The 24,904-nt window shown below is 41.3% G+C and overlaps 1 protein-coding gene across 1 annotated transcript in view; it reads left to right on the top strand.

Moving 5' to 3' along the window:
- Nucleotides 1–24,904, top strand: part of RALYL (RALY RNA binding protein like) — an 820,318-nt gene that overhangs the window by 774,755 nt on the left and 20,659 nt on the right. The window contains exon 8 of the mRNA XM_040261147.1: nt 6,098–6,270. Coding sequence (XP_040117081.1) covers nt 6,098–6,270 — 173 coding nt within the window. The remainder of the gene's footprint in view (nt 1–6,097; nt 6,271–24,904) is intronic.

The following is a 24,904-nucleotide window of genomic DNA, read 5'->3' as shown; positions in this document are numbered from 1 at the left end:
CGTTCACTTTTCACTTTCCTGCATTGGAGAAGGAAGTGGCGACCCACCCCAGTGTTCTTGCCTGGAGAATCCCAGGGACAGGGGAGCCTGGTGGGCTGCCGTCTGTGGGGTCGCACGGGGTCGGACACACCTGAGCGACAGCAGAGCAGAGAGAGATACCTTTCAGGCACAAGCTGTGAACTTTTTGGCTCCTGACATTCTTTTAAAAAATCTAAAACTAACTCACTTTTCTCCCAAAAGAAATGTTGTGGTCACACTCACTCTGATTTGAAAAGTCAGCGAGGACTCCCGGACACCAGTGTTCAAAGGCAGCCCGCCTCCACCTGAAGTCTTCTCAGCTTATTTTTCTCCTCAAGACCTGTCAGGATAACCGTGAACTTTTCTCGGAGACTCTCTCACACTCCGCAGTTGACTTTGCCTTAGTGGTGTGGGGCTCTTGTGTAGAATGTGGCAAGGAGGTTTCTTTTAGTTTCTTGCTGAATTAATATTGTTGCTACCACAGTGCCAAATTCAAAAATCACTGTGACTCTGTGAAAAGAATATGATGCCCAAACATTTATTTTCATTTTTTAGTTCCATAAAAATTCAGGAATATATTCAACAAATATTTAATTTGCACATAAGGCTCCAAGTTACAAAAATCTATAAAAATGTTTCTGACCCAAAGATAGTAGAGATATAAGTGCACACACATACAACCACAATAAAAAGTAAAAATAAGTAGAAAAAGAATTGCAGATAAATAGACTGCTATGACATTAAGAATAAACTAAAAGCCTACAACTACTACTAAGCTACTCATTTCTAGTAGAAGTAAAATTAGATAATTATTAAAAAAAGAAACAAGTTGCTTTCTTTCTATTTCAGCAATATAGTAACTGGATCAAAACTGCTTATTGTGAGCCAACAGTTTAATAAACGAACCAAGCTTTCATGTGTGCTTTTTTCATGAAACCTATCACCATTTAGTGATTATAACATTTTCCAGTGATAATGACAAAAATTTATGATGACCACATTACTAAAGCACATATTGATTATATGTCTGTTGAACTCCTATGAATCAATTAAGCCTTTTTTCTCAACTCAGAAAATATCTCCCATTCATTTAGCTTTCAAATTAATGAGTGGATGAATGAGGATGTTACAGGGTTTTTTGCAATACGCTATATTAATGCGCAACTGCCTTTGAAATAGGTCATCGGAGGAGTTACACATATATTGCATATTAATACACAAAACAGAGTAATTTAAAACATCGTCTGTCTAAACAGAAATTAAGGGACCATGTCAAAGCCAAAATTGTCTTTGTAATATATAATTCTTAATGATCAGTAGTGATGAATTATTTTGCCATGGACAATTTATCTATAGCCATTAAGCAATCAACACAGATTCAACTCAATAATTATTTGGAACCTTCTAAGGTAACATGTTTGTGTGGCCTTTATTTAAAAACATACTCACTTCTTTTTCCTCACTTGAGTACACTGAAACCCTCTGAAAGATGTTGTTTTTATGCTCATCTTTCAGAAAAGAAAGTTACAATTGCTAGAACTAGAACCAGTAATCAGCAAAAGTGCAGATCTCAAATCCTACATTCTCTCTAATGCCTTCTCTCTTCTGTGTATGAGGCATTCAGTGAGGGGTGCCGAGCACATCAAAATACTTCTTGATAACTGACTTGTATTGCATTTTTCACTTTACAAAAGATCAATATCTTTATTATCCGCTTAGAGTGTGACAATGACCTTTTGAAGCAATAGCTCAGGTTTCAAGGAAGCTTAAACACTAATGAGAAAAGGAGAGGACAACAGGAGAACTATTTGATCCCAGCTTTGGTTAATCAAAGGAGAAGGCATTGTATTCAGCTAAGAAGATCAGGGAAGTCAGCTTGGATTCCAAAGATAACTGAATCATATTGTTATGCAAAGCCAAATGAGAATTACACAGCTCCAAGATCTGGTCCTGCATAGACTCTGTGACAGAGATTTTCTAGGCGGGGCGGGGCGGGGGGCAGGGGGTGCGGAATATATATATAAACTTTCAATATCAAAAAGTGGCGATTCTTAAAGAACAAGTATTTCTGATATCATTAGAGAAGAAACAGAGATGCCAGATCAAATGAATTTCCAATAGAATGTGAATTTCAACCAGAAGCCCATTTATGTATGATAACAAAAGAATAAACACAATGATTTAAAATAAGAAAGCCTGGCACTTGAAAAGTTGTAAGGTTGGGAACATTTTTAAATAAAATAATAGTTATCCAATCCCAAACCTTCATTTTCTTTCTTTCTTTTTTTTTTCCCCCCTTTGGTCTTAAAATGCCAACACCAGGATTCGAGAGCCGGCACATTTGAACATGCATCGTAGTGACCGAAAGTGGCTAGAAGTAAGGGCATCAAGTGATAAGTAAAAACTTAGGAGGAAGAGTTGAAGATCCAGAGTAGCAAATCCATGTGCCCTCCAAGGGATGGTGATATAGACGCAGCAGAGTGCAGGGTATGACACGATTGATGCCAGAGCGGTCCAAGCTTTTCTGTGCTCTCACTAGTCTGCCCATCTTGGCTTTTTTTTTAAATTTAAAATATAGTTTATTTTCATATTGTGTTAGCTCCAGGTCTACAGCAAAATGATTCATACTTTTTTTCTATTCTTTTCCATTATAGGTTATTGCAAGATATTGAATATAGTCCTCTGTGCTATACAGTAAATCCTGGTTGTTTATCCGTTTTATTTTATTTTATTATTTTTTTTTATCCGTTTTAAATATGACAAGTTATATCTGCTAATCCCCTAGTCCTGATGTATCCCTTGCCTCCCTTCCCTTCTGGAGACCACTGATTTTTCTGTCTGTGAGTTTGTTTCTCTGTATTGGGCTGGACAAAAAGTTCAGGTTTTTCCATGAGATGTTACTGGAAAACCTGAGCAAACATTTTGTCTAACCCAGTACATAAGTTCCTCTGTACTGTTCTTAGATTTCAAATATAAGTGATATCGTATGATATTTGTCTTTCTTTATCGACTTCCATCACTTAGTCTGATAATCTCTAGGCTCATCCATGTTGCTGCAAGTGGCATTATTTCATTCTTTTTAAGGTTGAGTATATTGGTGTGTGTGTGTGTGTGTGTGAGACATATCTTCTTTATCCGTTCATTTTCCTCTTTATCCGTTCATTTGTTGACGGACACTTAGGTTGCTTTCATGTCTTGGTTATTGAAAGTAACGCTGCTGTGAGCATTGGGGTGCATGTGCCATTTTCAATTAGAGTTTCCATCTTTTCTGGCTACACGTTCAGGAGTGGGATTATATATATATAATCAGGAGTGGATTATACGGTAACTCTGTTTTTCATCACAGTTTTTTCTCAGCAGATACTAGCCATACGTGTGTAGCTTGGTCAGCCTCAGTTAACGGTCTGGAACTGCAGAAAGCAATGATATGTGAAGAGAGATGAGATGAATAAAATCTTGCAATTTTCAGTAACAGTTAAGTTCACTGTGGTTTTGGTTGTATCTCTTGCCTAATTTACCTTTCTTTTAATCCAGATATTTAGGTTATTTTCTCTAGATTAAACTTTCTTTTTTCTTTAACCTATTTCCCCTATTTGGAAATAAAATAATAAATAATTTTCTAGATTTAGAAAAAAAAAAACCTTGGTTAGCTTTAACAGTAACCACTTTGTAGTGATCATAGAACTTTCTATGTAAAATTTATTTAGATGTCAGAGAAAAGGGGAGAATTTCTGCCTCTTACTTCCATCAGAACATTCAGATATGCAAATGAAGATAAAATGTATAGCTTTCAAAGCAGAGTTTACATCATTATATTGTTACACAGAAAAATCTGAAGCTAACAAATTGATTTTAAAAATCTGTCAAGGAATATATAGTCTGCATCTATACATGTGAAGTAACTATGAAGAGAAAGTGCCAAAGTTTTGTCATTTTAAAATGCCCCAACTAATTATTTTTAGCCTTGGTTGAATCGGTCAGCTCTTTTCTTCTGAACAACCTCAGTCCCACAGGTTTCCTCACTGTTATTCTCTGGTCTTATCAGGCTTCTTGTTTCAGACTTGTTGGTTTTGTTATAGTTGTCTTAACACATTCACAATGAGAAGCATATACCTTTTCATATGTAACAATACACATTTATGTTGTCCTCTATAGTCTGCAAAGCACTTCCCAAACATAAACTTCGTTAATCCTCATAATCTACATATTATTTGAAAGCTTTTTTGTACTTGAGGAAAGGTCAGCTTAATATGTTTGTATGGCCTGACCAAGTAGCTAAAACAGACTCAATCCTCTGTGCATAATTCCACTGGTGAATAACTAAGCTGGAACTATAGTCTGTCCTGTGCAGCAGGGCCAGGGCACAACGCTTCTGTCTTCTTTTCAATACATAAAGTTTATTACTTGAAGATGTAAAATGCAAGAACTCATTTAGAGGCATCATCACCATTTTTCCTACAGCATTGGCTTACTTCATGTCTTTGTGTCCCATCTTGGTGTTTCTTGAAATATTTAAATCCTCCACCAGCAAAATGATTATGACTCACTGAAGCTTCAGATGATGATTACGATTTTTCAGCCATAAAGTATTTTTTAATTAAGGTATGTACGTTGTTTTTAGACATAATGCTGTTATCACCTTAACAGACTATAGCGTAAGCATAGCTTTTATATGCACTGAAAGCCAAAAAGTTCATGTGACTCGCATTATTTTGATATTTACTTTTTTGCAATGGTCGAACTGAACCCACGATATCTCGTTGACATTACACCCATATTTCATAAGTAACTATTATTGAAATTTTAAATTATTTATAGAAGAAGATCTCTGCTTATCTGTACATAATGTTTATCCATTTGTTGATGTACATATTTGCAAAGATTTGTTCTGAGTCAAAATGTATATGACAATGTTTATTTCTTTTTTAACCCATATTATGAAAGAGTCCAGGAATGAATACCCCCAAAATATTTTGGCCCTATAAACTATCCTTACTGCTATAAAATATAAACCCACTCAAAATGTAACATCTTTTAAAACTCAAAGCAAATATTGGGGTAACCATCTGATCAAATAATAATAGTCAAAATGAGTGAAAAGCAGCCAGTTTTAGGGATAATTGTGCACACATGGAAATAAAAGAAGGAAGTACCTGAGAAAGTTCTCATTTATTCAATACTCGATGCTTCTTGATATTTTCACAAAAGATGAAAACCAGCCACTAGGGGAAATAATTATTTTGTTGTCTGCATAATTCCCACTTGGGCAAATTTCTGTTAATGGAATGTGCACACCCTGGTATTAGAAAGAGTTCTATTTATGTAGAATGTAGCTTCATTTGTTGAGCACTTATTATTTGCAAATCACTATCCTAAGCACTTGGATTCACTACTTGAAGCGGTATCTATCCCTATTGTGTGGGTGAGAAATCGGAGGCATAAGGAGGGTTGATCATTTACGAATCACAAAGCTGGTAAGTGATGAAGCTCGACCTTGAACCCAGCTCTCCAACCCCAGAATTTTAACCATTGCAGTTAATCACATCTACCAACAAAATTTAGAATAAAATATCAAAGGATTGGTCACATGGACGTGCTGTCTGACCTGCTTTTGCACGTTTTCCCTCTTTTTCACTTGGGTTTGAACTTATCGATGAGCTTTCTTTGTCCTCCTTCCTTGAGTGAACAAGTTCTATGTTTTATGTTCTATGTTCTAAGTTTCTATGTTTTTTGGTTGCTGTATTTTCTCCTCAGAGAAAACGTCCTTATCATAGAAAGGACTATGTATAGCCAGAAAGAGTAATCTGTTTACGTAAATCTTTGTTTCTTTGTATACACAGACCCTCTGGATTCCCCAAACTTTGCTAATTCTGTAACACATAATATGCTTAACACGTAACCACATGCCTATATCTGGAATAGTTTACGCAACTGAATTAATTGGAGCTTAACATGACTCTGCCTTTCTCACACCCTTCATAGTACAGAATCGACCCTCCTAGGCTGCTTTCTCATGGTTTCTCCAGTGGCTCGTGAGCACCCCAAGGTAGCAGTCGTTTGCTTTCTTCCCCTCCTCCAGAAGCTCAGAAGAAGCAGCTGGAAGCGAGTCTAGAGCTGATCCAGGATGAGTGTGTGTCGGAGAACGCGGACCAGTCCGCGGAGGAGCCCGCAGAGGGAGCGCCCGACGCCGACGGGGAGGAGCTGACCGACGGCGTGGAGGAGGACTTCGACGAGGACGGGGCTCACGAGCTGGTAGGAAGCAGTCCCGGCGTGTCCGCCACCCGTTTGTTCTAAGAGAGAGGGGAATTCTCCGGGGCTTGTTTCTCCCTCCTGTGCGCCTGCTTAAGGCAAACGTGGATAGTGCTCTGCACATAATAAGTGCTCAATATACTGTTGCTAATTTAAATTATGAAGGAATGAACGAACAAGAACATGATAGGTTAGAACTGGGTATATTCGCAGTCTCAGATGAAAAATTGTCTTCCTCAAGTGCTTCATCACAACAGGAATCTTGCGTTAAGCCATCAGGCATGAGCTGTACGTGGCTATGGTATCCTGGCAATAAACGGCATCTACTGGGAGACGCATGGCCCCCTCCCAGTTAACAGGGCCACTCACTGATGATGCCTGTATTAGCCACATGGTCAGCAGCCCTATATACTCCGTTCACGAAGGTTGCCCTTTAGCGTGAGGCCAGTGTATCATCCTCAGTGTCTGTGCTGCTTGACGACCAGCTCTTATGAGCTGTAGATTTACCTGATTTTTTACATGTTTCATTTTCCCAATGTTGTAATAACTCTACTGCTCATTTCCAGATGTTCTTTCCTGTATAAACACACCAGGGAAATATATGCTGATAATATTGGTAAATATATGCTGATGAGGATGCTATTTCTCATATATTTTATCAGCCATGAAATTAAATATGCTATCTTTAAGGGACTAATACAAATGATGAGAAGGCAAGTGTGTGTGTGTGTGTGTGTGTGTGTGTGTGTGTTGCCAACTCTCAAATATAATGGACTGGTCATATTAAACTTGACTTAACCCCAGGTAATATCAGACTCCAGTCTGTTTGAATACCCACTGTTACTGCAGTATTTTTTCTGTGGCTGCTGTTTTAACATGGTAACTACACTTTGTTTCATCTATGGAATTCTGTATTGATTTTTTAACATTCCAAATCTGTTTAAATTGCATGGTACCTTTATTTAAGCTTTTGAGATAGGAGTCTTTAACAACCATTCTTATTTCTACCAAAGTCTGCCTCAGTTTGAAGGGTTTAAGTACCTATTTTTAGGTCTGTTTTCATTTCTGGGATCTATTGAGCAGGGACTAGAATGAAAGGCTGACGAGTTTCTCTGCTTCTCCTCAGGCAGGTCTTTAATCCACCTACACAAGTTCCTCAGCCCACTCCAATCCGACTTTTGTTGTCACTATCTCAGTATGACTGCTCTTGAGGTCTCAGGATGCTTGCATGACGTCATTACTAATGGTTGCCTCTCTGTTCTTAATTTACCCCTCAGTGGGATTTGGCTAGAAACTGTTTAGGAGAATTTCTCAGAATACCAATTGCTCATTCTCACCCAGCTGTGCTAGAAACTTGCCCTGCACATCCCCACTTTAAATACTGAAGTAGCCCAGGGCTTTGTCGGGGGTCACCTTCTCTCTCTACACACTTTACCAATGGAACTTAATCAAATGCCAGAGTTTTAAGTATTATTTATAGGCCAAAAATTTCTAAATCTACATTTCTACTTCTTATCTCTTCCTGGAATTCTAGACTCAAGTAGAGCTGTTCGATAAGCCGTTGAAACTTAACAAGCCAGAAACATTCTTGATTTTTCCAGCCATCTTATTGCTTTCCAGTCTTCCTCATTCTCATAAATAGCATCATCATCCACACAGCTGTTAAAAACCAAAAAGACTGAGATTACTTCTGATTTGTTCCACCTATCCCCATTAATTCTACCTCCAAATCATAGCCCAGAGCTAGTTACATCTCCAGTACAGCTGAACTGATCTTTTTGCTTCAGCCCATGCAATCCATTCTCTGCACAAGAAGGATAAAAGTCATTTTAAACTGTAACCCAGACAATGCTGCCCCTTTGCTTAAACATCTACAGTGCATATTTCAAATCAAAATCCCCAAGTGTGTGAATTTAAATTATGATGAAGTTGGGTGGAAGAGGCCAAGAGAGAGAGAGAGAGAGAACTTGGTGAGGAAAAATGGAGAAAGTCCCTGGTGCTGATAGGAAAGGAGTCTAGGATGTAGATGTACGTATAGGCTGACCTTCGACATGAAGAGGAACACTGTTTCATTGCAGCAAACTGTATTAAGTCTGAGGTGTGGTGGCAGGTCCTTAAAGGAGTTCAAGCACGAACTGTAAGTCAGAGGGTGATAATCTCTGAAGCGTGAGTTGTTGTTCAGTCGCTAAATTGTATCCAACTCTGTGATCCCGTGGACTGCAGCACGCTGGGCTTCCCTGACCTTCACTATCTCCCTGACTGTGCTCAAACTCATGTCCATTGAGTCAGTGATGCCATTCAATCATTTCATTCTCTTTTGTCCCCTTCTCCTCCTGATCTCAATCTTTCCCAGCATCAGGGTCTTTTCAAATGAGTTGGCTCTTCACATCAGGTGGCCAAAGTATTGGAGCTTCAGCTTCAGCTTCAGTCCTTCTGATGCATATTCAGGGTTCAGTTCTTTTAGAATTGACTGGTTTGATCTCTTTGCTGTCCAAGAGACTGTCAAGAGTCTTCTCTAGCACACAATTTAAAAGCATCAATTATTTGATGCTCAGGCTTCCTCATGGTCCAACTCTCACACCCGTGCATGACTACTGCAAAAAACATAGCTTTGACTATATGGAATTTTGTTGGCAAAGTGATGTCTCTGCTTATTAATATGCTATCTAGGTGGGCCATAGCTTTTCTTTCAAGGAGCAAGCGTCTTTGAATTTTGTGGCTGCAGCCACCATCCACAGTGATCTTAGAGACCAAGAAAATAAGGCCTGTCACTGTTTCCACGGAGTGAGGAGAGATGGGAATTATCATAGATTTGAGGAGAATTGAGAAGATTTGAAGAAGCTAATATGAAAAGCATAGAAGACCACTAATTTGAAAATATATAAAGATTGATGGTTAATGTTCATAGCTAGCTAAGGTTAAAGACCAAGAATTAGAGTACTACTCTAATTTTGCAAACTTTAAGGTAGATCAGAAGTACCTGGAGCTTGTTAACTCCCATTCCAGATAGTTAAAAATGCAGATTGCAGTGTCCCATTCTAAGTGTCTCTGATTCAGTATACTGAGTGTGTCTGAGAATTCACACTTCTAACAGGTTCCCACATTGTGCTGCTGCTGGCAGTCTGGGGAGCTCTTTGAGAACCACTGTTATGGAGGCATCAGCCAGCATAGCTGTGGGGTTCTCTCCATCAGATTTTATCTGTTGGATTGTTGTCAAATAAATCAAACACAACCAATAAATAGAGTTGAGGACATAAGTTAAAAAGGGTGGTTGACTAGAGAAATCATGGAATTGAACCCAAGCAGGGAAGTCAGGGAACAGAGCCGGGGACTGAGAAGGAGAAAACAGAGGCATAGAGTGAATAGAAGCCCCTATACTGTGAAGGACAAGAGGAAAGAAGAGGAAATAAACAAGACAAAAGTGATGTCTGTCCTCGGAGACTGAGCTAGTTCAGAGGTGTTGACAGATGATGAGAAAATCCATGGGAGGGGCTGATGGAAGTGGGATCAGAGGAAAAGTCCCTGAATCAGGAAGAATTCAGGAAAGCGAGAGGCTCAGATGCAAGATGGCTCATCCACATGTGCATGAGATCACTCCAAGTATCAGCTAGGATTCGGAGTCAGAAAATGCCAGCTGTCAGGAGAAAGATATCGAGGCCCGTTCTAGCCCCAGACCTGTCCCTGCCTGATCCAGTCCATTCACCTTCACTGCAACTTCTCTCTCAACTTTCTTATTTGCAAATGGCAAAGTTAGATTGAAATTTTCTAAAATCGAATTGTTTGATCTTTCCTCTGAGTGAATCTGTGTTCCAGGAACACCGTTTCTGAAGGTCAAGGGTTTAGCATGCAGCCAGGGGAACAAAGTCAAACCATGGTATTCGGTTTATGCTCTAAACGCTCAAGAAGTAACTGATTAGAACTCTTGCTGCTGGAGGTTCTCAGGTTTTTTCTCCCTCAACCTCTGCTTTATAACTGGGGGACTTAGCTAATGGGAGGTAAGGACACTTACTCCAGTATCTCCTTTTGTTCCTAAGACTTGGAAAATAATGAGTGAGCGTGAGTAAATTCAGTCCCTGCGGTCTAAATGGAGACTGTGGAGTCACTCCTAGGAACTGGCCAAGAGAAAATTCCCTGTTCTACTGTTCTCTCTTTTCCTGACCATAAGATCTGAGTCATCCTTGGTCCCTGGAAAGGAAAGACATATATCTTCTCTTTTTGAAGGGCAGATATGATTACAGATTCAGCAAGAATACAGTTTATCAATAATTAGGCTTTTAGTGCCTACAGTTGTAACTAAAAAGAAGAGCTGGTATCCATGTGCTAAGGCAGCTGCTCAGAGAAAATCTAAAATGAATGGGAAATAAGACTTGTATCTTGTACAATAAGCAAGGGAGATCCAGCAAAATGTGTTCGAGGAGTAGCCATAAGTGGTGGCACCCCTTGCAGAGCTTGTGAAAAGCTGATGGCGTGAACACTGGCTCTATGCATCGTCTGGATCTAAATATCCAGTTAGTGGGTTCCATTTCCATTAAGTAATCCATTCAGTCTACATTTAGGGGCCTGTTGTGTGTGAACCAGGTGCTACAAAAGCTGTGCAGATAACTAAAATTATCGCTTTTTTGTAAAATGAAATATTTAAGTCAATGGTTCTTTTACTCCAGTAGCTTAGTGCCTAGAGAAGACTGATTTCCTCATGTAAAAGTAATAGACTTGGATTTGATAATTTATAAGAAGTCAGCCAAGGCTAAAAATCTGTGACTCTATAATAATCTATGCCCATATATTTCATTAGTGCCTGTAGGTTAAGGTTTGAATATGTTTTAAATTGGACTCTAGATTGATACATTGTGCATACAATTATCAAACTGCTCCCATACTCATTTCTGAATAAATCCATTAGCAAATATTTATTGATTGACCACTAATGAGATTTTTGCTTTGGGAATAATGAAGGAAATCATTTTTTTTTTTTTCCCTCAAGAAGGCTGTGAATTAACTGAGGATAAAGGCTGCAAGAAAAACATACTAAGCAGTATATCGTGATAAGACCCATATGGAAGATGCAATCTACAGTTGGGGAATCACACTTACCTGGGGGTCAAGAAAGGCTCCTGGCAGAAGAGATAGTAGAAATTTACCTCAAAGGATGCTGAGTTAAGAAACAGCACCTGCTAACATGCAGAAAGAATATTCAAATCACCCTGCATTGTTTTCAGATCATTTTCAGGAAAGTATATTTAATGTCCAAAATACATTAGATGTTTCATGTTATGTGGGGGGTGGGAGCATGAATGGATAGACAGATAACAAAGTAGATTAAAAAAAAAAAAACTACTAAAAACTTCACAACTAAAATACTTGCCTTTCAAACTCTTACTTTTTCCATATCCAGCAGAGTTGTAATCCCCTTTCATATAAAATGACATAATCCATAAAGTAGTAATCTGTGCCAAATGGAAATTCTATAGAGAAGTGAGGGCTTTGTTGCTGTTCAGTCGCTAAGTTGTGTCCGATTCTTTGCCACCCCAGGGACTGCAGCACACCAGGCTTCCCTGTCCTTCACTCTCTCCTGGAGCTTGCTCAAACTCATGTCCGTTGAATCAGTGATGCCATCCAACCATCTCATCTACTGTTGTCCCCTTCTCCTCTCGCCTTCAATCTTTCCCAGCATTAGGGTCCTTTCCAGTGAGTCAGCTCTTCGCATTAGGTGGCCAAAGTATTAGAGTTTCAGCTTCAGCATCAGTCCTTCCAATGAATATTGAGAGCTGGTTTGTGCCCTGCTAATTTAAAAGGGCAAATGAAATCTCCCAGGTGCATGAGAAAAGATGGATGAGAAAGGCGACTGTGCCCATCCAAGGGCATCACAAGCTGTCAGCTACATTCAGGAGACATTGAGAGTCTGATGAATGTTTTCCAAAGCAAAGTTTTTGGTCAACTTATATCCAAAGGCCTAAGGTGCTTCTTAAAATGCTAATATAGATTATCTGGGGAAGAGTTCAGGAATCTGTATTTTTATCAGTCTGAGGTTTGAAATGACAGAGTGACATCAAATCCCAAAGGAAACTGTAGACAGTGCAAACATTTAAATGCATTAGCGAATTTGAGCTTTTTTGAATTCTTCTTGTAATTACTCCTGCTGAGTACATGTAGTCAAATCAGGCAAATCTAGTAAGAATCCACAGTAGAATTACCTAGCTGGCGAGTCTCATACTTAGGTATGCAAGTTGAGTACTACAATATAGTACATCTTTCAGCATTTAACAAAATAGTCAGCTAAGCAGTGAGTCACCTGAGCTTACAGCTATTGAATTTCTGTGCACACTTGGGAAGGTGTGGACCGCAAATCCGGTGCTGTAATTGAAGAGAACTCAAAGCAGGCATTCTGATATACCATTGAAAAACTGGAATGCATAAAGCACTTTAATCAATACTCTTGCTGTTTCTTTATGAAGTGGACTGAAAACATTTCCTCCTTTTTGAAGCTTTCTGTTTTTCTTTCCTAATTAAACCCTTCACCTGAATGCTCCCCCATATCCCCCATGCTGCAGTCTCTTTTTAATGTTGTCATTTGGACTAAACACTAGCTAGAGGACGAGCAGGAATTTGGGAGGCACATTCCCAAAGGTGGTGCCGAGTGCGTGAGTTAGTGGTGTGTATCACAAGGAGGCAAGAAAGTGTCTACTCAGCCTTTTGCTTTGAGTCTGTATTTAAGACCTTCATCTCAACCTCTGGCGTGCCACCGTAGGCTGTCTTCCCAATCCTCCTGCCACAGATAATAAGGATAGAAAGAAAGTTTCCACCCACAATTTGGAAGGAGTCAGGGATAGGATGACCAGTCCTGATGCGTGCGTACAGCAGGCATGACCTGCTTCTGAGGTACAGAGGGCAAGGGCCATGACAGCTACGTGACCCGCACTGCTCAAGGGAAATGTTGGCTCAGATGATTAAGCGTCGGTCTACAATGTGGGAGACCCGGGTTCGATCCCTGGGTTGGGAAGATCCTGTGGAGAAGGAAATGGCAGCCACTCCGGGACTATTGCCTGGAAAATCTCATGGACAGAGGAGCCTGGTAGGCTATGGGGTCGCAGAGAGTCGGACATGACTGAGCAACTTCACTTAAGCCTTTGATCAGCGGTAAAGGGTGTGCTAGGCTGACATTTCTGCTCTGCCATCCCACCTTGGAATCCAGCCTCTTCCTCTGCCCTTTCTGGAATAAATGTTCCTCAGAGTCAATCTCGCACTAGTTTGTTTGGCATCTCCCTTGATTTCAATCAAGGAGAAGGAAATGGCAACCCACTCCAGTATTCTTGCCTGGAGAATCCCATGGACAGAGGAGCCTGGTAGGTTACCATCCATGCGGTCACAAAGAGTCGGACGCGGCTGAGTGACTTCACTTCACTTCTTCACTTCACTTTGATTTCAATCATTTTTATTTTAGCTGAAGAGCTCTGCTTAGACCATTAGGGTAAACTTTCATTTTCACCGGAAGGCTAGATGGATGGGTTGTTAAAACCTGAACTCTGTCTTCAGTGTGATGGAAGCAGCTCAGGTCTTCGTGACCTTGGACAAGCTGGCTATCCATGTCTTTCGCAGCCCAGAGCTCCCTGTGAAAAGTTTGCTACATGCTTGCAGTTTCGTGGTAGGGCATTTGTATTTTGCCTGTGTGTTTAACTTCATTCATTTAATCTTGTTACCTCGAATGCTTCCATGCCTATCTAGGTGTAAAGATCCCGGTTAAGTTAACAATAAAGTCTAAGAGCATCACAGGAACCCTCGCAGGGCTGCAGGACCTCGCCGCCCCGCGCCCAGCCTCTCCGGTTGTTTCCGGGACCCCGGGAGGATCCCGGCCGCGTGCGGGAGCGTCTCCTGCCGCCCGCCCCTCCCCTGCCCTCCCCTGAGAGCACAGCCTTGCTGCCTTTGCGACAGAATATGGCTCTCTGCCTGTAGGGCTGTCTCATTCGCCCCAAAGCTGCAACACCCACACGGCGCGCCTGGATCCGGATCCCCTCAGGCCTCCGCCTGAAGCCGCACCAGACTCGAGATTAAAACTGGGAGAACCATAGCCCTCTCTCCCGCTCCCCGGTAGACATTACCACCCAGAGCTTGAAGCCTGAGCCCGTGAAACCTTCGAGGGCCGATAGGTCATGGAAAGCAGCCTCTTGAGCCGGCTGCCTGAATGTTTGCCACGGCCCCCTGATCCTCCCCTTCCACCCTCGTCCCTCTCACGTTGCTCTCCGAGCCTTAGTGAGTTTGGTCCTGTTGAAATTTAAGCCGGTCATTCTGTTTAAAGCTCTCTGCTAGCTGTTCACCTCCTCCAAGGAGAAGCGGAGGTCCCCACAGTGATCCCCACACCCCGGGCCGTCTGCCCCGCTGCCTGTCTGGTCTGCCCTGAGCTCTCCCCTCTCAGCCTGCAGCAGGTACGCCCACCCCAGACACACACCTGGCCCAGCTCCTGCCCCACAGCGCTCTGATCCTGGAGATCCGCAAAATGGAGTCCACCTGGTACAGGGTTCTTGAGGCTGTATGTTAAATGTTTGAAGTTTATGCCACAATTTCATGTAAGTAAATCAAGAATTACTGTACATAAGAGAGAATTAAGGTCCATGTAACCTAGCGGTCTGATGCAAATTTTTCTGGAGTGAGATAGAAGTAGGTTGTCCAGATTGAGCGAATAAAAACATAGGATACCAGTTAATTTTTAATTTCAGATAAACAATGAATAGTTTCCTAATATTATCATGTTCCCAATATTCCATGAGATATACTTGTAACAAAAGAAGTACCTTTTATCTGAAATTCAAATTCAACTGAGCTTCCTGTAATTTACCTGGCAACTCTCCATAGAAATAGTCCTGAATACTGGCCTTCAATACACTATTTAAGTTCTTTTAATTTATTTTCATTGTTACCTATGAAAGTGGAATAATAACACCCCCTCATAAGGCAAGGGCAGGAGGAGAAGAGGGCAGCAGATGATAGGATGGTAGGATGGCATCACCGACTCAATGGACTTTGAGCAAGCTCTGGGAGATGGTGAAGAACGGGGAGCCTTGCGTGTTGCAGTCCATAGGGTTGCTAAGAGTCAGACATGACTGAACAAAATAAGGCAAGGAGAGCAAACCAGTCCATCCTAAAGGAATTCAACCCTGAATATCCATTGGAAGGACTAATGCTGAAGCTCCAATACTTTGGCCACTTGATGTGAAGAAGTGACTCATTAGAAAAGACCCTCATACTGGGAAAGGTTGAAGGTGGGAGGAGAAGGGTACGATAGAGGATGAGATGGTTGGATGACATCACCGACTTGATGGACATGAGTTTGAGCAAAGTTAGGGAGATGATGGACAGGGAAGCCTGTTGTGCTGCAGTCCATGGGGTCTCAAAGAGTCACATTGGACTTAGCAACTGAACAACATAAGGCTCTAGTAAGCTCTGAACTGAACTGAACAGAACTGAAGGATGAAATGAGATAATTCATGAAGTGCACGTAACAAAGTCTGCAACATAATTTAAGAAGTGAATTGCAGCTGTTATCATTATTAATATTATAGTTCCCACCTCATTTTGCAAATGAAGCTTTCAATAAAATATTATAGAATTTCTAGCAACATAGTCTTTCATATGAAAGTTTGTGTCTTTAAAGTCTCTAGAGGGTCAAATTTGTTTGAAAGCACTTCTTATTTGATAAGAAAACCTTCAGGAAACAAATGTAATATTCTGAGAAAAATTATACTTTGTTTTCATCTTGTAAAATTTTTCTTTGATTTTGTACTTGCTGCCTTATTCAGTTCAAAAGAATTCCTTTTCAAGTCCTTTAATGATTTAAAAAAAAAAAAAAGATAATGCTAACTGTAGCCTACAGTGACATATGGCTTTTATTTTAGTTTTTGTTATAGATCTGTTCTCTGGCTCATGTGATCTGGCCACCAATTTAATTTAAAAGATGGTCAGTTGTGGTTTTGAAGAATTCAAGCCTTATATATCACATTTTCTGTGGTCGTCCAGCCACTCATTCATTAAAAGAACCAAGAAATTTTTCAATGAAATAATGGAAACTCAGTAATGTACCAGATATTGTTAGTTGCTGAAGAGTCAAAGAACACGGCACAGTGGCTTCTGAGTCCATAGAGTGCTCACTGGGTAGGAGAGGAACATGCTGTAACCAGAAAAAATAAACAGATATTAGCAAAGCAGTGAGACAAATGCAGTTATCCCATGCATCAGGACAGGAGTGTATGGGAAGTGAAATGACAGAGCAAATGAATCTGGACAGACTTCGCCAAGGTTGAGACACATTTGGGGTTTGGTTCTTAAAGAAAAAGCTTGTACAAGGAAAACAAAGACTTAGATGGCATTACCAACAGAAAATACCAAGAGGAAAGGCTTGACTTTAGTGTCTCTTGGGATGTGGTTCTCAGTGGGTGATCCCAGGACCCGCAGCACCATATCATGTGGAAATGTTTCAGAAAGGCAGATTTCCAGGAAAGCATATTCTCAGACTCTAACTCAGACTCCCTGAACCAGAAACTCTGAGGTGAAGCTCGGCAATCTGTGTATTAACAAGCCCTCTAGGTGACTCTGTTACTTATAGTTTGAAAATCATTGGACTACAGCAACAGAGTTTACAAATCCAGGTGCACATAGAATTACCAAGAGTACCTCTTTATAAATCCCAGTGACAGGGGGCTCAGGCTGTAACAACTAAATCAGATTAAACTTGGGGGGTGGGGCCCAAGCAGAAGTCCAAAGAGAGTTTAATGTGTAGCCAGGGTTGAGGACCGTGAGATAGAGCTCACAGTACATGAAGAAAGATGAATAGGCTCTTAACCATAGACAGAGACACGTTAGAATCCACTCAAACCCATTAGTATTCATGAACATAAAAATTAAGCCAACAATAAAGTAAAATGAAACACCCTCCCCCAGAATGGCCAGAATTGACTGGTAGGATCAAATGCTGGCATGTTGGCAAAGATGCAGGGTGCTGAAACTGTCCAACGTGCTTAGGCAGATACGGTGCAGTGTATCTAGAATATCAGAATGTCTTGGAATTTCTTATAAAACTAGACATAACTGAGGCAGAGTTCAACTCCTAAGCATTCAAAAGAAATGAAACTATGTGTCTAGGAAGTACTTGAATAAGAACCTTCTAGCAGTTCTACTCATACTATCCCAAAACTAGAAACAATTCATCAATAGGACAATGGATATATAAAGTGGGGTCTAATCACACAATGGATACTACTTAGTAATAAAAGAGAGCAAACTATTGATATGTGAAACAATGTGGGCACATTTTAGAAACATTATGCTTGAGAATCCCCGGAATGTGGGAGTTTAGTGGGCTGCCGTCTATGGGGTTGCACAGAGTCGGACTCGACTGAAGTGACTTAGTAGTATGCTTAGTGAAAAAGACCTTGTACAAGATAGTAGTGTGTGATTGCCTTTATATAAATAGAAGTTGCCTGAAATGTAAGTTAGGAGTGAGACTGACTTTCCTGAAATGGCATTCTCTTCCTTGTTCTGGTGAAAATCCATTTTTATTTCAATAAAAATGAATTCCTAATGCCATACCCTCTAGAAGCCTTCCTGATACTCCCAGAGTTAACTGAGTGCCCCGTAACCTGTGCAGAACCTTATTCGGTCGCTCACTTCATTGCTGCTACTACTTTTTAAAATGTCCGTTTCCACCCCTTGCAGGCCGGATGGTTTCTTTTGGTTTTGGATTTCACATGCATAACCCAGGCTTCATCGTCTGGCAGGACCTAGGGATGAGTGAGGTGGGTGGAATAGAGGGATGCTGGATTACTTGACAATATCTGACACATTATATCACGCTTCTGGGTTTACGCTGTCCCTTCTTCCTTGAATATCCTTCCCCACTCTCTTTTCCATCTGACTGGTCAACACATGCTGTCTCTTTAAGACCGATGTTGCATGTCATGGACCCATCCCTGCACAAGGCCCCAGCCTGATCTGGACGCCACTGGGCTTGCTTTTTCTTAGACCCAGTATATGTGTCTCCGCACTTTAACTTGCTTTATTGTGATTAGTGATTTCCTTTCTTTCTGGCTCACGGATTTGTGAATTTCTCAGCGCCTATTTTCTTTGGTGGTGTTCCTTAGTGTGGTGTTTAGCGCGTGTTAATGTTAATGAATATTTGTTAAAGAAAGAGAGAAACATATCCTCAGATTAACTGGGACTGCTCTTATCATTTTTAAGTACATTTTCTTATGTATTGTGTTCTAAATAACACTTGTGTGTGATGCCCTCTGTGATTTAGAGCAATATTATACAAAGCAGAGGAACAAACAGTTTTCCTTATAACTTATTCACTAGGTCATTCAGGCAGCAACCTGCTCCATCAAGGCACTGAGGAGGGACAGCAGGAGGCTTAACCCACACATCAAAATCAGCGCGGTAGTGTTGACTCTGTCGTGTTGGTTTTCTGTGATTTTGTATTATTACCGCCCGTGAGGGATAAAAATGCAAATTTAAGTAACCCAAATTTAGTTCAGTTCGGTTCAGTCGCTCAGTCATGTCCGACTCTTTGCAACCCCATGAATCGCAGCACGCCAGGCCTCCCTGTCCATCACCAACTCCCAAAGTTCACCCAAACTCATGTCCATCGAGTCAGTGATGCCATCCAGCCATCTCATCTTCTGTCATCTCCTTCTCCTCCTGCCCCCATTCCCTCCCAGCATCAGAGTCTTTTCCAATGAGTCAACTCTTCACATCAGGTGGCCAGAGTATGGGAGTTTCAGCTTTAGCATCAGTCCTTCCAAAGAACTGATGTTAGAGAAGACTCTTGAGAGTCCCTTGGACTGCAAGGAGATCCAACCAGTCCATTCTAAAGGAGACTAGACGGACCTTTGTTGGCAAAGTAATGTCTTTGCTTTTTAACATGCTATCTAGGTTGGTCATAACTTTGCTTCCAAGGAGTAAGCGTCTTTTAATTTCATGATTGCAGTCACCATCTGCAGTGATTTTGGAGCCCAGAAAAATAAAGTCTGACACTGTTTCCACTGTTTCCCCATCTATTTCCCATGAAGTGATGGGACCGGATGCCATGATCTTCGTTTTCTGAATGTTGAGCTTTAAGCCAACTTTTTCGCTCTCCTCTTTCACTTTCATCAAGAGGCTTTTTAGTTCCTCTTCACTTTCTGCCATAAGGGTGGTGTCATCTGCATATCTGAGGTTATTCATATTTCTGCCAGGAATCTTGATTCCAGCTTGTGCTACTTCCAGCCCTGTGTTTCTCATGATGTACTCTGCATAGAAGTTAAATAAGCGGGGTGACAATATATACAGCCTTGACGTTCAGTTAAATTTGAAATTTGGTTGGGAAAGCTAGAACACCAAGCTTTGAAACAAACAGAAACTAAGTTTCCCCATCTGCAATTTTTAAGTCCCCAAAGTATACAAAAAAAAAAAAAAACAGAAAATTACAAGTTCATAAGAAAATAAATTTTAGAGATTTCAAAACTAAAGTATGCCCAGATAAGTATAATAGATGTTATGATTCCAACTTCAGCAGGAGGGCAATGTGGTCTCTAGAGTTAAGGAATTTTGAGATGTTAAAAGTATTGTGGTAGACAGGCAATTTCCAAACGGTCTCTCTACTAATGTTAAGAGACAGAATAATAAACTAGTCTCTCTACTAATGTGAAGAGGCAGGATAATAAATCTAGAGTATAGATTCAAACGAAATAAGATATTTTCACAATCCCAGAGCTTCTGTGAGGAGGGAAACGAAAGATGAAGAGAATGGTACTGAAGTGCTTTAGAAATGAGAGGCAGTCCAAAAATAAGTCTTAAGTGTATAAAAAGATGGGAAAGCACTGTTTTTCTAGTAATGCTCTAATGTGCTGGAGGAAAATAGAGCAGTCTGAGGTATTAATGCTGTCAGATTTCAAAAGGCTAGTTATGAAAGTTGTTGGAGAAATAAAACAATTCTGGTGACAAAAAGACCCTAGGCTACCAACATAGAAGAGAAAGTGCAATTTCTTGAATAAACATTCACACATTTGCTTGCATACAAGCACCAAAGTGACCGCAAAGTTAATGTCAAAGAAAAATTGCACTGTATATGGATTTACTAAGTTAGAGTTAAGGTTAGGAGATGATTTATTTGAAAGAATCATTGCAAGGAAAGATGGAACTATGCTGATAGCCTTGAACATAAGATCTGTGAGTATCTCAAGAGTCAGGCCAAATGTGTTTTTCTTTTAATAGAGAGGAATAAATAAGACTAGAAAGAACTGAATGTTAGGAAATGGGGTGAATGGCAATAATGGGAGCAGGCGGTTTTCCAGGAGGGATTCTTTCAGAGAGACTGTATATTGGCTCAGGTTGATGTTGGGCCAAAGTTCGGTGTCGCGGAAGGGAGAAGTTTATCCAAAGTTTGGTTAACGAGAATTTTGTTATCATTGATCAACAAGGATAAAACAGTTTAGCTAGTCATTTATGGGTTCAAGTATAAGAATCCCTCTGTGTCTAGCTGTGTCATAGGTAAATAAGGAAATATCAGTGATCTTGCCAGAATCATAGTGGTTCTTTGCAGGAAACATTTTGCAAAACACAAAGGGTGAAATAGTGGCCGGCGGGGGGATGGGGGGTTGGGGTGGGAGGCAGGATTCTTGACCATCGCTGTTTCTTAGGATCACAGGGCTCAAGCAAATTTCAACATTGTTATGGAGGCTTCCCTGGTTACTCAGACAGTAAAGAATCTGCTTGCGGTGCGGGAGACCCAGGTTTGACCTCTAGGTGGGGAAGATCCCCTGGAGAAGGAAATGGCAACCCACTCCAGTATTCTTGTCTGCAGAATCCCATGGACAGAGTAACTGCAGCCTGCGGAACTGCAGTCCACGGGGTTGCAAAAGAGTCAGACACTACTGAGTGACTAACAGTTTCACTTTCAGAGGTTATTTGGCCCATGATTTTGGAGATATCTCTACGCTGTAAATGTTCGAGAGTAGGGTTAACTCCTGTTGAGATTTATTCCTATGTCAAAAGTTGGAAGAAGGATTCAGATTCACTTGACCTCTAAACAGACACTCTAAGAAAAGTGGTGAGGGGAATTTGGTCCCTTCGTCCTTTTTATTTGTTCGTAAGTTTTATTTATTTATTTTTGTCTGCGCTGGGTCTTTGCTGTGTGGGCCTTTTTCTAGCTGCAGCAAATGAGGACGACTCTCTAGTCGTGGCCCAAGGGCTTCTCATCGCGGTGGTGGCTTCTCATTGCCAAGCACAGCAGTAGCTGTCTTCAGTCTGAATGCAGAGACTCCCTTCCAAATAATCAAACACACACACACACACACACACAATGAAGTTTTATCTATGGAAAAGAAGCATCATATTCTGGCTAACTGGGAGACAACCGTTATTCCATTAAGGATGAGGAAGATTCTACACACTCATATTGGTAACATACGATTCTTAAAGGAGCCTCTCTGTGTGGTTTGCTCATAATGCCTATTTTCATGTCAAAAGGACAAAACCCATGCTGTCATTCTCATGATGTCTAGCTAAACATTAAGTCAATAAATTCTCACAAGATTTGAAGAGGCAAAATTATCTTTCTCTTCCTATAAATTATTCCCAAATCCAAAAGGGGAAAAACTACTGGAGAGAGGGTCCTCAGTGACACTGAACTTTATGAACCATAAACAGTTGAGCGCAGATACATGTTTTTCCATTCATGCCATTTTAATTCAGAAAGCTAGCAAACACCTATTAGATGATTATTATGCACCCGCACCATTTTAAGCACTGGTAAAAGAAAGTGAAAAAGAAGGAAAAAACCTCTTTGGGGAGGTAGCTCAGTGGAAGTTTACATTCTAGTTAACTGGTGCTCATGCTCAGACATTCAGTTCAGTTCAGTCTCTCAGTCACGTCCGACTCTGCGACCCCATGAATCGCAGCACACTAGGCCTCTCTGTCCATCACCAGCTTCTGGAGTTCACTCAGACTCACATCCATCGAGTAGTGATGCCATCCAGCCATCTCATCCTCAGTCGTCCCCTTCTCCTCCTGCCCCCAATTCCTCGCATATCAGAGTCTTTTCCAATGAGTCAACTCTTCCCATCAGGTGGCCAAAGTATTGGAGCTTCAGCTTTAGCATCATTCCTTCCAAAGAAATCCCAGGGCTGATCTCCTTCAGAATGGACTGGTTGGATCTCCTTGCAGTCCAAGGGACTCTCAAGAGTCTTCTCCAAAACCACAGTTCAAAAGCATCAATTCTTCGGCGCTCAGCCTTCCTCACAGTCCAACTCTCACATCCATACATGACTACTGGAAAAACCATAGCCTTGACTAGACGGACCTTAGTCAGCAAAGTAATGTCCCTGCTTTTGAATATGCTATCTAGGTTGGTCATAACTTTTCTTCCAAGGAGTAAGCGTCTTTTAATTTCATGGCTGCAGTCACCATCTGCAGTGATTTGGGAGCCCAAAAAAATAAAGTCTGACACTGTTTCCACTGTTTCCCCATCTATTTCCCATGAAGTGATGGGACCAGATGCCATGATCTTCGTTTTCTGAATGTTGAGGTTTAAGCCAACTTTTTCGCTCTCCTCTTTCACTTTCATCAAGAGGCTTTTTAGCTCCTCTTCACTTTCTGCCATAAGGTTCGTGTCATCTGCATATCTAAGGTTATTGAGATTTCTCCCAGCAGTCTTCATTCCAGCTTGTGTTTCTTCCAGTCCAGCATTTCTCATGATGTACTCTGCATAGAAGTTAAATAAGCAGGGTGACAATATACAGCCTTGACGTACTCCTTTTCCTATTTGGAACCAGTCTGTTGTTCCGTGTCCAGTTCTAACTGTTGCTTACTGACCTGCGTACAGATTTCTCAAGAGGCAGGTCAGGTGGTCTGGTATTCCCATCTCTCTCAGAATTTTCCACAGTTTATTGTGATCCACACAGTCAAAGGCTTTGGCATAGTCAATAAAGCAGAAATAGATGTTTTCCTGGAACTCTCTTGCTTTTTCCATAATCCAGTGGATGTTGGCAACTTGATCTCTGGCTCCTCTGCCTTTTTTAAAACCAGCTTGAACATCAGGAAGTTCTCGGTTCACGTATTGCTGAAGCCTGGCTTGGAGAATTTTGAGCATTACTTTACTAGCATGTGAGATGAGTGCAATTGTGCGGTAGTTTGAGCATTCTTTGGCATTGCCTTTCTTTGGGATTGGAATGAAAACTGACCTTTTCCAGTCCTGTGGCCACTGCTGCATTTTCCAAATTTGCTGGCATATTGAGTGCAGCACTTTCACAGCATCATCTTTCAGCTCAACTGGAATTCCATCACCTCCACTAGCTTTGTCCATAGTTATGCTTTCTAAGGCCCACTTGACTTCACATTCCAGGATGTCTGGCTCTAGATGAGTGATCATGCCATCATGATTATCCAGGTCGTGAAGATCTTTTTTGTACAGTTCTTCTGTGTATTCTTGCTACCTCTTCTCAGACACTCAGTCGTGTTCAACTCTTTGTGACCCTGTGGACTGTAGCCCCCCAGGCTCCTCTGTCCATGCGGTTTCTCAGGCAAGAATACTGAAGTAGGTTGCCATTTCCTCTTCCAGAAGATCTTTCTGACCCAGTAATCAAACCTGTGCCTCCTTGTGTCTCCTGCACTGCAAGCAGATTCTTTACCACTGGGCCACTGGAGAAGCCCTATATTCTAGCTTTGTACTGACTTCCCTGGTGGCTCAGATGGTGAAGCGTCTGCCTACAATGCGGGAGACCTGGGTTCGATCCCTGGGTCAGGAAGATCCACTGGAGAAGGAAATGGCAACCCACTCCAGTGCTATTGCCTGGAAAATCCCATGGACAGAGGAGCCTGATAGGTTACAGTCCATGGGGTCCCAAAGAGTCGGACATGACTGAGCGACTTCACTTCACTTCACATTGGGGAAGGCCTATATTCTAGCTTCGTACTGTTGCTCAGTCACACTCAGTTGTGTCTGACTCTTTGCAACCCCATGGACCGCAGCACGCCAAGCCTCCCTGTCCTTTGGAGTTTGCTCAAACTCATGTCCGTTGAGTCAGTGATACCATCCAACTATTGGGGAAGTGTGTAATTTCCTTGGTTCTGTCTTGCCGCAGCTAAAATTTGAAGTGGCAGAACAGTGTTACAGCTCGGTTACAGCTCAGTTTTATTTGGCAAGCAAAGAAAAATACATCCTCGAGGCATGAGAGTGGGCTGACCAAAAAACGAGCAGAGAAGACAGAGGTTCAATCTTGGCTCCTCTTTTTATATGTGTTTCTCCTCCCCCTGAGCCTGCCCTCTGTAAACTGAGCTAGGCAGGAGGGCTGTTTCTTTCACCTGAGGTTCTCACTCCAGTCCTTGGACCTTCTTTTGTTCTATTTTCTTTGTTCTATTTCCTTTGTCTTTTAGCCACCACTATTTTGGACTCCTTTTTCCTATTCTAACTACCTAACACAACCGTCTCATCCTCTGTCATCCCCTTCTCCTCCCATCTTTAATCTTTCCCAGCATCAGGGTCTTTTCTAATAGGTCAGTTCTTCGCATCAGGTGGCCAAAGTATTGGGGCTTTAGCCTCAGCCTGAGTCCCTCCAATGAATATTCAGGACTGATCTCCTTTAGGATGGACTGGTTGGATCTCCTTGCAGTCCAAGGG

The sequence above is a fragment of the Oryx dammah genome, unplaced genomic scaffold, assembly GCF_014754425.2.
Source record: "Oryx dammah isolate SB20612 unplaced genomic scaffold, SCBI_Odam_1.1 HiC_scaffold_19, whole genome shotgun sequence".
Lineage (NCBI taxonomy): Eukaryota > Metazoa > Chordata > Mammalia > Artiodactyla > Bovidae > Oryx > Oryx dammah.
The sequence above is the reverse complement of the archived record's forward strand: the minus strand, read 5'-3'. Positions and strand labels throughout refer to the sequence as shown.